Source organism: Danio rerio, chromosome 25, assembly GCF_052040795.2.
Source record: "Danio rerio strain M-AB ecotype USA chromosome 25, GRCz13ab, whole genome shotgun sequence".
NCBI lineage: Eukaryota > Metazoa > Chordata > Actinopteri > Cypriniformes > Danionidae > Danio > Danio rerio.
This window is the reverse complement of record NC_141045.1, coordinates 24,161,410-24,175,538: the sequence shown is the minus strand read 5'-3', so window position 1 is coordinate 24,175,538 and position 14,129 is coordinate 24,161,410. Positions and strand designations below refer to the sequence as shown.

General features: G+C 34.2%; 2 protein-coding genes across 5 annotated transcripts in view; both read right to left on the bottom strand.

Moving 5' to 3' along the window:
- Positions 1-464: 464 nt before the first annotated feature.
- kcnj11 (potassium inwardly rectifying channel subfamily J member 11) lies at positions 465-1,610 on the bottom strand. Its single transcript, NM_001039827.1, has one exon. It carries the CDS (start codon positions 1,608-1,610, stop codon positions 465-467), a length of 1,146 nt encoding a protein of 381 aa, NP_001034916.1.
- Positions 1,611-6,111: 4,501 nt separating this feature from the next.
- abcc8 (ATP binding cassette subfamily C member 8) overlaps positions 6,112-14,129 on the bottom strand; it is a 131,278-nt gene continuing 123,260 nt past the window's right edge. For 3 of the 4 annotated variants that reach the window (XM_087310752.1, XM_087310751.1, XM_087310753.1), the window contains 4 exons: positions 12,875-12,978; positions 10,191-10,324; positions 6,626-6,688; positions 6,112-6,370 (listed from right to left, as the gene is read on the bottom strand). In XM_087310752.1, the coding sequence (XP_087166878.1) occupies positions 6,233-6,370; positions 6,626-6,688; positions 10,191-10,324; positions 12,875-12,978 (439 nt within the window). In that variant the 3' untranslated portion in view covers positions 6,112-6,232. 4 annotated transcript variants of the gene reach the window in all.

The window sequence follows — 14,129 nt, the reverse complement described above, 5'->3', positions numbered from 1 at the left end:
ATCATTCAGATTTTTTTTTTCAACAAAACGTTTTTAATAATTTTAAGCGTAATAAACGTTAGCATGATCACCTTCTTTTATGTATGCATTTATAGCATATGTTGCTTATAGTTTTCTTTTTACATAAATATATCTATTAGTCTGAGTGATGTTGGAAGATTCACTCATATTTGACATTTAATTTCCACATCATTTTTAAAACATGAAAATAAACATGTGTATTTAAAATGTTCTGTATGTAAAAGCACGTGTACATTGATTGTATTTGATCGCCAAAATGCGAATCAAACCTGATATAATTGATCATTTAATTTTTTATTAATTTTAAGACAATATAAATCGATCTCTGATTTACATTAAACATGTTTAATATATCAAATTGTGGAGATTTATTATTTGAAAAAAAAAATCTATATTTAAAAAAAACTTTTGTCGTGTCTCAGGAGGATAATGATAGAAGCAAGTCACATTTCTTTGGTGTTTGGGTGTTTGACTCTTCTCCTCACTGCTGCGCATGCGCCGCTGGTCTCCTGCAGTTTGAACCTCTCCATCCCTCCCGCTTCCTCGAGAGTCCGCGCACTGCTGTTCGGCGTCGCCACTTTAACCGTGTTTCCAAACTTCGAGTAGTCCACAGCATACATCCCGTCCTCCTCAGACACCGTAGGCACAAACCTATGACCCCATAAAATCTCCTCGGACAGGTAAGAGGTCCTCGCTTGAGTGGTGATGCCGGTGGTCTCCACGACCCCTTCCAGGACGACAATCACCTCGATGTCCTCATGCAGTAAATCGTCCGCGGACAGATCATACAGAGGGCTGTTTTTGTCAATGGTGTGACTGATGATGAGGGGGGACACCAGAAAGATGCTGTTGGTGCCCACCGGGTTGTCCATCTGGATGTCTATCTGGTCCAAAGGCACCATCTCGCCTTCGCTGGTGACGGTCTTTCGTACCACCTGCATGTGGACGGTGGCACTGATAATCATGCTCTTCCTCAGGTCACCAAGGCGAAACATGAAGCACAGCTTGTTGTTTCGGACAGTTATCACCGCGTGTTTGCTGAAGATGAGCGTTTCCGCTCGCCGGTTTGCTTGCGCCGTTTTCATGAAGATGCATCCTAACATGATGGCGTTTATCACAAGACCCACTATGTTCTGAAGAATAAGTATGACGATGGCCGAAACGCATTCCTCCGTGATCATCCGTCCTCCGAAGCCGATGGTCACCTGCACCTCGATGGAGAACAGAAAGGCGGAGGAGAACGAGTGGATGTCCGTTACGCACGGCACAAAGTCCTCGCCTTTCAAATCCAGGTCTCCGTGCGCGAAGGCGATCAGCCACCAGATCATCCCGAACAAAAGCCAACTGCACAGGAAGGACATGGTGAAGATCACCAGAGTATGAAGCCATTTCAGATCCACCAAAGTGGTGAACACGTCCTGTAGAAACCGTCCCTGTTCGCGAATGTTCGTGTGCGCGACGTTGCACGTTCCGTTTTTGGCGACGAATCGCGCTTTTCGCTGTTTAGTCTTGAATTTAGGCTGTAACACATCCTCCGCCAACCGAGTCAACAAATAATCCTCGGGAATGAGTCCTTTTCTGGACAACATTGCTGGTCCATGCTACTGTTTCGCTGGCGCGCTGCTAAGTTGTAACATGGCACAGCTTTTGCGCACTTTCCGCGTGTCCGTCCAGGCGCTGCGCGCGCACTCGCTCACTAGAGGTGAGGAGGTCCCGTGGGAAGGCGCCGCTTTTAGTTCACCGGCTGCCGCTGCCTGTCAATTGCAACCGGATATATTCTCACACATCCTCAGATGTGACTGCGCTGCACAGAGCAGACACAGGGCATGCGTGCAAAACGCGAACTTTACCACAAAAAACCGCTCTGCGTCAATAATTAAAAGACATGTTCTGTACAGACCACTATATACCCATGACAGTGAGGGCTGCATTACTATCTGTACTATAGTCATTGATGCTTTAGCCTGCTCATTACAGCAAAAAGCGTTTGTAGATATCTCTTTCCCTACACTGTTAAAAAAAAAACTAATTTTACAGAAAATATCCTTAAATTTTTTACTGTAATTTTTTGTCATTTCACATTATATTCAAAACTTAGTAAAATGACAACCAATCTCTCTAAATTAACCGTTTGACTTTCATTTTAGGTACTTTATTATTAAAGACAAATTACTGACATTTGTGTTTTTTTATACAGGGAAATTACAGTATTATTTATACAGTATTCTGTTATTTTAAATTATTTTCAAAAGTTCGTAAAAATCACAAACATTTTCTGTAAATTAACGGCTTGACTGTTATTTTATGTACTATATAAGTAATGACAAATTACAGCAATTTGTCTGTTTTTTACAAAAACATTGACATATTATTTACAATGTTTTTTCATGTTTTTTAAGTACATTTAACATTAAGTAAAATGAAAGTAATAAATTGTAATTACTTGCTCTGTAAAAAAAAAAAAAAAAAGTAAAAAAAAGGTTAAATGACTGGCAGCTGCTGCTGCCAAACAAAAACCATAAAATTAAGGTAAAATTTCTTTGTTGAAAAAAGTGCAAAAAATAATAAATCTACAGATATTTTCATTAAAAGGTTTACAGAGAAACACTGTTATTTTACAGACTTTTCCTAGATTATTACTATCAAATCCATTTAATAAAGTAACACACTAAGAGTGCTCACATACACCTGTTTCAGATTCCGCTGATTGCACACACACAGTCGGAGGATTCTTATGAACTGATTACATGCACTTTAAAAGCAGCACAGACGCACGCACCAATTGCTTAGTCTTGTTATGCTGCTACTGTGAACATTATGACGCGTTTCTCTTCTTTTGCCTTGCCTTGCCTTGCTTTGCTTGTTAATTGTTTATGTTGTTTGCTGCGGGACTGACCATTTGCCTGTTATTTGATCATGACTCTGGATTCCCTGCAAAATGTTACATCTGTTACTCCTGTGTTGACTGTTGCTTGCCTTAGGATCTGCACTCATTTGTCAGCGTCCCCTTCATGTTACAGTTCCATTTCATTTAAGATCTGTAACTGAATTATTCCATATAACTAAAACCTCTACATGTTTTACATAAACACTATTTAATAAAATGTAACAACTGTAATTTTAAAGTTGTGAGAATTTTAATCCGTTGTATCTCGTTTGTTGTTTTTTCCAAAAATTTTTGATCCAAATTAAAACTGTCAAATTACGATCATGAGCATGTCTTGGGATGTTATTAAAGGTGTTTAATTGTAATGATTGACGGAAAATTCTTTTAAATAACATTGTTTTCTCTTGAACTTTTAGTGCAGTAACTTTATTGATGGTGTTTGATCATAATAATCTAGGAGAAGTCTGTATAATAGTGTTTCTTTGTAGAACTCTTAGTGTATACCTTTATTGAACGGATTTGATCATAATAATCTAGGAAAAGTCTGTAAAATAACAGTGTTTTTCTGTAAACATTTTAATGAAAATATCTGTAGATTTATTATTTTTTGCACTTTATTTCAACTAAGACATTTTACCGTAATTTTATGGTTTTTGTTTGGCAGCCGTCATTTGACCTTTTTTTTTTCTTACAGTGTTTGATAAACCTAGCCTATTCATTTAATTACCAATATAATCATTTTTTATGTATTTAAGAACCTATTGAAAATCCATTTCAATATAAGATATAACAATTTCAAACTGTTTATAAGGTTTAAAAAAGCATTATATATTATATAAAGCATTACTTTGTTTTATTTCGGCTAGAGAAAAAGCAGTTTTAAATTTTTTTAAATCCTTTTTAAGGTCAATATTATTAGTCCCTTTAAGCTATTTTTTTTGGATAGTCTACAAATCAAACCATCGTTATACAATAACTTGCCTAATTACCTTAACCTGCCTAGTTAATCTAATTACCCTAGTTAAACCTTTAAATGTCACTTTAAGCTGTATAGAAGTGTCATGAAAAATATCAAGTCAAATATTATTTACTGTCAACATGGCAAAGATAAAATAAATCAGTTATTAGAAATTAATTATTAAAACTATTATTTTTAGAAATGTGTTGAAAAAATCTTCTTTGCGTTAAACAGAAATTGGGGAAAATAAACAGGGGGGCTAATAATTCTGACTTCAACTGTATATAATCATTTCATTAGCAAATTGTTTAAATAATAGAACATAATAAAATATAATGTTATTCATCCATAGTTTATTACACTCCATAATCGTATATGTGAATAGTGATACATTAACACATTAGCAAGGGTTGCTTATGACAAGACATCCGTTCTTTACTATTGAGTCTTTACTATTGAATGCCATACCACATTTGGCTCTAAAATATTTTTGTATGAAATTCTGCAAGTTATACTGTATAGTGCAAAAAATGGTTCCATTTCTTAACTCCTTATGTCACTATAACACACTCAATGCATTTTTTCCCAACACATCCCATAATTTCTAAAATATCAGCCAATTTAAATGATATATTTGAGTGAATAACCCAAATATCAACTAAAATAAGTCTTCTACTTATAATAAAATAATGTAATAACTAAAAATAATGAATGCATTTTATTACAAGTAATGACCTCTCGCTTCCCCCTTAATACTCTCATACGTTTGTTATAGGCTACTTAAAATGAATTCATGACTCCCTTATTGTTGAAAATGAACTACAGTTTGCAGAGACTGTATTCTGTTTTATTTTACTGTAAATCTTTTGTTGTTATTGCAATAAATAAACAAATAGTTTATCATGTCATGTGATCAGTCATCATGTTTGCAGGAACTTTAAGCCCCAAAGTGTCCGGCTTGAAGACTCCATTTTGAACTCCGCGCCCACCTTGGCTTATCCCGTTGATCACTGGCTGCAGCCGTGGTTCAAGTCGAACGTACCTAAAAACTAAGCCATATTGGCTTTTAAAATGTCCCAAACAGTGTTTTTAACAGTCCAAAATGGCCAAAAAAAAATTATTTTGACTCTCTGATAGTCAAAACATGTTCAAAAAATTTGTATTATGTGTAATATGTATGTGTGTTATATATGCAATAAAAACTTTCAGGAAAAAGTGTTTTCTGTAAATTGGGACCACGAGTCCACATATATGGACATAATTTCTTTTCTAAAAGTACATCATATCAAAAGATGAAACTTAGATTTTTATTCTAATTAGGTTCCAATAAGCCCAAATAGCAAAGAGAAAAAAAATGCTGTAAAAAACAGCCTAGGCCTTAAGAGGTTAAGGTGCAATTGTTTTGGTTTATATATATGCTACATGTACTACTTTCACATTTAAATCCTTTGTGTTTTTTTTTTAAAAACACAAAAGGACATTGTTGAATACTTTGGAGCATAGATTTATTGGGACAGTTCACCCAAAAATGGTAAAATGTGCCATTATTTGTAACTTTATGTGGTTTCTAAAACAAAATTTGTCAGTGTCATTTTCATTGTACCCAGACCTTTACATGTTCGTGGCTGTAGCTGATTTGAAGGAAGGCATTGGCTCAGTGATTGGCAGCTGATATTAGCTATTCTATTTACGTCCAGTTCAAGAGCAGTGGGCCAATCAGAAGAGCTGTAAGGCGGGGCAGGCATTGCAGGCTTTGTTTACTGCAGAGAGTTGACATGTCAACTGTTTTAAACTATTTCTGAGCGCTGCGTTTGGCATTTTTAGGTGAAAATATGCATTTGAGATGTGAATGTCTCCTAAATACGCAATAACTAAAATAAATAATAAATATACTGTAAACATTTGGCAGTGAAAATGGGTCGCACGGGAACAATTTTATCCACTTGCACAAATGCTCCCAAATATATTTTGAAGTAGCATAGATAAAATTTCAGGCACATATGCAACCAAGACTGTCACAATTTTGAGCCCTGGAATTTAAAATTAAACAGGTTCAAGCTCTGTGTCCAATATCCAAGCACTTTTCCAACCTTAAAAACACTGTATTAAAGATCTAGCATTTTCATTTTTAGGTGAACAAACCCTTTTAAAAGTGAGTAAATCTGTAATTTGGACTACTACTTTTGGAAATTTTCAACTAATCACTTTTTAAAGTATATATAATAAAAATAAATAAAAGTAGAGCTTGTTTATATATTTTTATTAATAAATGATTAACTTTGTATTTACAAATGTGATGATAATCACAGTAATAAATAATGCATTATTCATGATACAATTGCACTTTCAGTAGAGGGTCTCCCTGCTCATTTGTCCGCTCGCACGAATGATGCAAACACACTGTCCTCCTGGTCGAGAAGAACCTCCGGCTTATCAAACTCCAGAATGACTCCTCTCTTCATCACAATCACCAGGTCTGCATTCAGGATGGTGTGAACACGATGCTATGGAAAACACACACACACACACACACACACACACACACACACACACACACACACACACACACACACACACACACACACACACACACACACACACACACACACAAACACACAAATTAAAATGCCTTTGCTTGAGCAGGGTAAAATGGCTCTCAATCATTAAAAGACTTGAATCGTCGTCATTGTTCCATTAGACTTTAATGACAACTAGACTTTAAATATTAAAGTCAGAAAGGAACCTAATAGGGAACTTACGGCGATGGTGACCACAGTTCTGTCGGCGAAGGCTGTCATCACAACTTTCTGTAGAATGCTCTCCTACAATAAAAGAGCAAGAGAGTTTCTCAATTTTAACCTGAAGTACATTGATTGAAGTGTTCGGTGCTCAGATATGAGTTCACCCATCGCAAATCTCTCATTTAACACAAAATTTTCAATAAGATGCTTTACAATATTATATTTGTGCATATATATATATTATATTAGTCAGTACTGAAGACAAATTTTGGGTTAATCTTACAAAACAGCTTACAAGAACGGTCCAAAAAATGAGTAGTCCAAATTTATATGTTAGTGGTAAATATGAAAAAAACAAAAAAAACAAAAAAAACTAAACGGTAAAATTTAAAGAAACAAAAAAATCATATATATTTTTTTGTCAATATTTTTTAGTTTAACATGAATTTCAAGAGTTTACACTTAGCCTATGATTGATTATAAAGCTTGAGCCCCTAAGAGGGGAGTTTGAGATCAGGTAGATCTCCCCTGACTTGTTCTGGCTATTGACAGATATAGAGGTGGCTATAGAGAGATATACAGCTGTACAGCTAGGAGCTCAGCTATGGTGCCAATTTGTGTTCAATTTATTTAAGTCATGTGTTTTTGGACTGTGGGAAAAACCCGGGAGTAACCACTGTGAGCATGGTGAAAACAAGCAGGGGTGGACTTAACCAATAAGTGAGGTAAGCAGCCGCTTAGGACCCTAGAGAAATAAGGGGTACCCGACCAATGCCAAAAAGTCTATATTAATCATATAGCTTTTTTATACATTTTTTATATATTGTAAAATCTGACTATAACCGTTAAGATTTTAACGTTATTTCTTCTATTGAAAACCGGGGCCCCCATGAATAATGGAACGTTCCTTCTGTACTGCACAAACGGGAAGTGTAAGTGCTTCAAAGACACTGCCAGCCAGTGTTGCCAACATAGTGACTTTTCAGACCCTCCTAGTGCCAAATAAAAAAAAAGTGACTAGCAAATGTTTTTAGGCGTTACTGGACATTTTTAGAGACTCGTGTCCGTGGCTGTAACGTTCCTAATGTTACTCTTCGCAACGACCTGTGGTTAATGCCGTCGGTCTTCTCCCTGCCTCAGAGTACTCAAAGGTGGCACAGTGCTACACAGCCGTCCCTCACACCTGCAGCATTGAGAGCAGATCATTCCTCTGCATATCGACGGCAAATGTTACAGCATCGCGAGTGTGAGGTATTTTCCTGGTACAGTGAAACGAACAGTTGAAGTCAGAATTATTAGCCCCCTGAATTATTAGTCTCCCAGTTTATGTTTTCCCCCAATTTCTGTTTAACGGAGAAAAGATTGTATTAACATACTTCTAAACACAATGGATTAGTAACTCATCTCTAATGACTGATTTATTTTATCTTTGCCATGATGACAGTAAATAATATTTCACTAGATCGAAAAAATATATAGCTTAAAGGTCCTAATAATTTTGACCTTAAAATGGCTTTTGAAAAATGTAAAACTGCTTCTATTCTAGCCGAAATTAACAAATAAGACTTTCCCCCAGAACAAAAAATATTATCAGACTTGCTGTGAAAATTTCCTTGCTCTGTTAAACATTATTTGGGAAATATTTAAAAAAGAAGAAAAAAGGGGGGGCTGATTTCAACTGTATATATAGTTTTTAACATGCAGTTTATTTTTCAAAAATGTCAGGGCTTCATACCTGGAATTGCTTAGGGCCCCCGAAACACTAAGTTTACTCCTGAGAACAAGCAAACGCCACACAGAAATGTCGATTGGCTTTGTAGAGACTTTAACCAGTAACATTCTTGTTGTAAGGCAACAATGCTGTTCGCTGGGCTGCTGTGTCGCCCAATCTAGAAAGAAGGGGGAGTAGGGGTGGGAGGGGGATTCTTTAAGACGAAAATACTGAGGTATGAAACTAATTTATAGTGACTTAGGAATCGTCTGATTGGTGAATCATGTGTTAGCTAATGTGGGACCAGCCGTGGACAATCATAAGCACGTGTGATCCTCTCGAAACTAGTTTATAAATAAACTTTAATTAAATTTATTTCTATTTATAAAGATGTTCAGTGACTAAAATATTATTTTAATTAGTGAATCTGTTTTGTTCAAATGCACCAAAATATATGAACTATATTCACTGAGAAATTGATTCATTTTCATAAATTAAATGTACGCTGAGCACTGTGTGTTAATTTAATTACGTAGTTAATTAGGAACACGGTGGCGCAGTGGGTAGCACGATTGAACAACAGCAAGAAGTTTGATGGTTCGAGTCCCAGCTGGGTCAGTTGGCATCTCTGTGTAGTGTTTGCATGTTGTCCCCGTGTTGGTGTGGGTTTTCTCCGGGTGCTCTGGTTTCCCCCACGGTCCAAAAACATGTGGTATAGGAGAATTGAATAAGCTTAATTGGCCGTAGTGTATGAATGAGATATATTATATTCTTTTAGGTACATTTTTAACCTTTTACCCACAACTGTTTTTAAAGAGCAATATTTTGTTTGATTATATTAATTATAATTATTTTCCTTATTTATTTCTTAACCAAATATTTTAAAACTTTAATTTAATTTTATATAACATTATATAATTAAAATATTTTTATAATTCATTTGTCAATCAAACCCATTGAAAACAGATCATTGTTAACTATTTGTATTTTTATAGTTAACTTCTAAAAATATATGTATTTTTAGTTATCTAAAAAAATACATGATTATATTAATAATATAAAATGTATCATTGAATTTTGACATATATTTTTATTAACAAATCATTTTATTATAACTATAATGTAACATTTTAAATAATAATATGTAATTGTAACTAAATATGGAATTAATCATTTAAGTGAAGTACTAATATATTATTTATTCGTTCATTCATTTTCAGCTTAGTCCCTTTATTAATCTGGGATCGCCACAGCGGAATGAACCGCCAACTTTTCCAGCATATGTTTTATACAGTGGATGCCCTTTTAGCTGCAACCCAGCACTGGGAAACACCCATACACATCTATTCACACTCATACACTACAGTCAATTTAGCTTATTCAATTCACCTATAGCACGTCTTTGGACTTGTGCTACCCACTGCGCCACCCACATATATCATTATCTATATACATTATTTACTATATATTTACAATATATTACTATAATATACTCTAAATAATATTATTTATTTATAATAACAAATTATTAAATTTATAATTTAAGTGCTAGTATATTACGTTAGTGCTTTAATAATAATGTATTTATTTTGAGTTCCTCATATCAGTCTGCAGGTGGTGTATAAGCAACAGTGTTTTTCACATAGATGCTTTCCCTTCATTGTAAATCAGTCAGATTGCCTCTGACTGTCTGTGTTCCTCTATTAAAGTCCATTAGTTCGGCCACGCTTCATTTCTTCAGAAGAGATGAAGAGCAGTTCGAGGAGAAGAATATATTTAGGCTGTGGCCTCTGGGGCTTTGCTGTCTACCTCTTAGACACTCTTACTCTCTATTGTACTTTTAAACACACACACAAACACACAGACACACACCGTGGCCATGTCTATGGAAGCAGTGGCCTCGTCCATAATCAGAATACTGCTCTTCCGCACAAATGCGCGTGCCAGGCAGAACAGCTGACGTTGCCCCTGGCTGAAGTTCTCTCCTCCTTCGGTTATTATGGCATCTGAAATGCAAGGTAAGAGATTTATCACTCAAATATTTTAAATTCCAATATAGATTATATGTTCACAGTGAGATGTTGGTACAGCTGGTTTGATGTCTGGAGGTCTTTTAAAGTCCACATGAACCGAAACTGCAACTGTTTTATTCATTTATTTTTTGTATTGTGATGCAGTTCCTAGAGAAGCGAATTATTTAATGACAAACTAGTGGGTGTGGCTTGTTTTTTCTACTGCAAGCTGATTGGATGTAGTAAAATAGGCGTTTCTGGAAAAGGGTTAAGGGAGATTTACATTTCAATCCAACAGACACCTCCTCCTATCTATTTATGTTTGTTGTAAAACTGATAGCTGGAGGGGCGTGGTTAAATAAGTTAGCCACGCCCAATTCCTAAAATATATGTAACCTGACAATCAGATTCAGATCAGAGGCTTCATCAGGCTGTTAGTAAGCGTTGGTCTGGTTTGTGTTTTTCAAACAACGACATTACTCACGCCTGACCTACCAGGGTAAGATGCATTGTTTGGGTAAACAACTATGTAGTTGCTCTGTCGCAGATCTGTTGTTTGAACTACGTTGGTTATTTTTAAAGTAAAAACATCTGTAATGACGCTCTAAATAGAGTGGAGTAACAACTTCTTTAGAGACAATTTGCAGTAAATTATTATTATTTAATAATAATAATTTACATATTGGGCCTATATTTCTTTGTTTATTTAATAAAACTATATGGATAATATTCCACGTTTTACTCTAGACTATAAAACAGCTTACCATAGCTAGCACGTAGGCTAATCTCATATTCTTCACTGTTAAAAAAACCCCTTAATTTTACGTTTTTTTTCCGACAACTGGGGTGACGGAAAAAAAAACTTAAAATAACAGGCGTTAAATTACATAAATTTACCATATAATAGCAGGAGTTAAGTTACAGAAATATCCTTAAATTAAAATTTCTGGTAAAATGTAAATGTAAAACGGCTGTTATTTTACTGCAAATATTTTGTAATTTAACGGCCATTACTTTACAGTAAATTTCTGTAATTTAACGCATGTTATTTTATGACAAATTTCTGTAATTTAACGCCCATTATTTTATGACAAATTTATGTAATTTAACGGCCGTTATTTTATGGCAAATTTATGTAATTTAACGGCCGTTATTTTCCGACAAATTTCTGTAATTTAACGCCCATTATTTTATGGCAAATTTCTGTAATTAATTGCCTGTTTTTTCCCGACAAATTTCTGTAATTTAACGGCCGTTATTTTATGGCAAATTTCTGTAATTTAACGCGCGTTATTTTACGACAAATTTCTGTAATTTAATGCCTATTATTTTATGGCAAATTTCTGTAATTTAACGCCCGTTATTTTCTGAAAAATTTCTGTAATTTAACGTTTGTTATTTTATGGCAAATTTCTGTAATTTAACGCCCGTTATTTTATGACAAATTTCTGTAATTTAACGCCTATTATTTTATGGAAAATTTCTGTAATTAAACGCCCGTTATTTACGACAAATTTCTGTAATTTAACGCCCGTTATTTTATGGAAAATTTCTGTAATTTAACGGCTGTTATTTTATGGCAAATTTCTGTAATTAATTGCCCGTTATTTTCTGACAAATTTCTGTAATTTAACGCCCATTATTTTATGGCAAATTTCTGTAATTTAACGGCTGTTATTTTAAGGCAAATTTCTGTAATTTAACGCCTGTTATTTTATGACAAATTTCTGTTATTTAACGCCTATTATTTTATGGCAAATTTCTGTAATTTAATACCTTTATAGATTATCTTTATAGACTATAGATTTCTGCTAGTAAATCATAGTCACATATAGCTTTTGTTATGAGCTACGGCTGTGTTCAAATTAGCATAAATTATTTCGGAGTGCACTATGAAGGGAGCGCAATTGTTAATCTGAAGTCCGCTAAAACTAAGAACCATCTATACTGTAACTGCTAATATTGCCCACAATAGATTAAGCAATAGGAATTAAGCAAAAACTTGAGGAAAAAAAATGTAAACAAACTACTAACATGGCAGATGCGTGAGACCAACCGTCAACTAGAGAGGCTTCGGTAAAGATGTTCAAATGGCAATTAATTAATATCTGGCCAACTGGGAAATATTTAAATCATGTTTTCCTAATATATTTCATCTGCAACAACAATGTGACTTATATCAAGTTCTGTTTGGACATTAACTTCTGAATGCAAAGTTATCCAATGACCTGAGGAGATTTCTCTGCATGCGGCAGATTAACACACAGCTGAATGTCCAATATGGTAGGCCATAAAATATTAAACAAATGTGGATGATGTGTCAAGATGATTAAGTTTCGTTAATGAGGAAGTAGCAATGCTGGGCAAACTACTTAAAAAAAAGAATGTAGCAAGCTAAGCTAAGCTTTTAATGCAGAAAAAAATATATCCACACTGTTCAGACACTGTTTTTGTCCAAAAAAATGATATTTTCACATAACAAATAAAGTCAAAGATCTGAAATGACATGTGTGTCATGGATGCTTACGGTCTTATTTGTCTTACCTAGTCCTCCAGGGAGGGTTTTGACTACCGGTTTGAGTTGTGCAATTTCTAACGCCTCCCACAGCATGCTGTCTGTAGCCTTCATCTCTGGATCTAGATTAAATCTGAACAGAAGAAAATGAGATATTATACAATGTCTTATTATTAATTCATTTGGCCCAGAAATCCTTCCGCTCTGGTCACACACCGCTAAGCTGTAGAGCTGTTACTAGGGCACATTCGAAGAGGAAACAGCACTGATGAATATTCTATTAATGCTAATTCATGCTTATCTGTCTTCATTCATAATGTAAAATGAAGTTAAAATTTAGATTGTGTAACTGAAAAGAACTGTTTATACTTTTCCCATATAGAAATATGAAATGTGACAATATATGCAAATTACATATATGACATACAAGTTCATATTTATATATTACATACACTGTAAAAATTGTAATGACACAGTCAAGACAACAAATATTTTGTTGCTTTAACTTATTTGAATACGTTAATCAGGTCTCATTATTGTAAGTTATACAAAGTTTAATTTAATATTTTTTGGTAGGTTTGATTGATGCAAGTTGAGATGACTAGAAAAGTTTATTTGATTCAACTAAAATACAAAATATGTTATATATGCTACATATATTTTGAAATATTGCAAAAATGGCCGCTTTCATATATTGGTTTAAAAATGTATACATGCAGTTGAAGTCAGAATTATTAGCCCCCCTTTGATTTTTATTTGATTTTTTAGATATTTCCCAAATGATGTTTAACAGGGCAAGGACATTTTCACAGTATTTCTGATAATATTCTTTTCTTCTGGAAAAAATCTTATTTGTTTTATTTTGGCTAGAAGAAAAGCTATTTTTTTAAAAGCTATTTTAAGAAAAGATTTTAATCCCCTTTCAGCTTATTTTTTCCTGACAGTCTACAGAACAAATCATTGTTATACAATAACTTGCCTAATTATCCTAACCTGTATAGTAACCCTAATTAACCTAATTAAGCCTTTAAATGTCACTTTAGGCTGTATAAAACTGTCTTGAAAAATATCTAGTTTACTGTCATCATGGCAAAGAAAAAAATAAAAATGTTATTAGAGATTAATAGTTTTATATGAAAAAATCTTCTCTCCTTTAAACAGAAATTGGGGGAAAAATAAGCAGGGGTGCTATTAATTCAGGGGGGCTAATAATTCTGACCTCAAGTATATATGTTCATATTTTTTAGCTTTCATTTTATATATGTTCATATATGGTTTTTATAT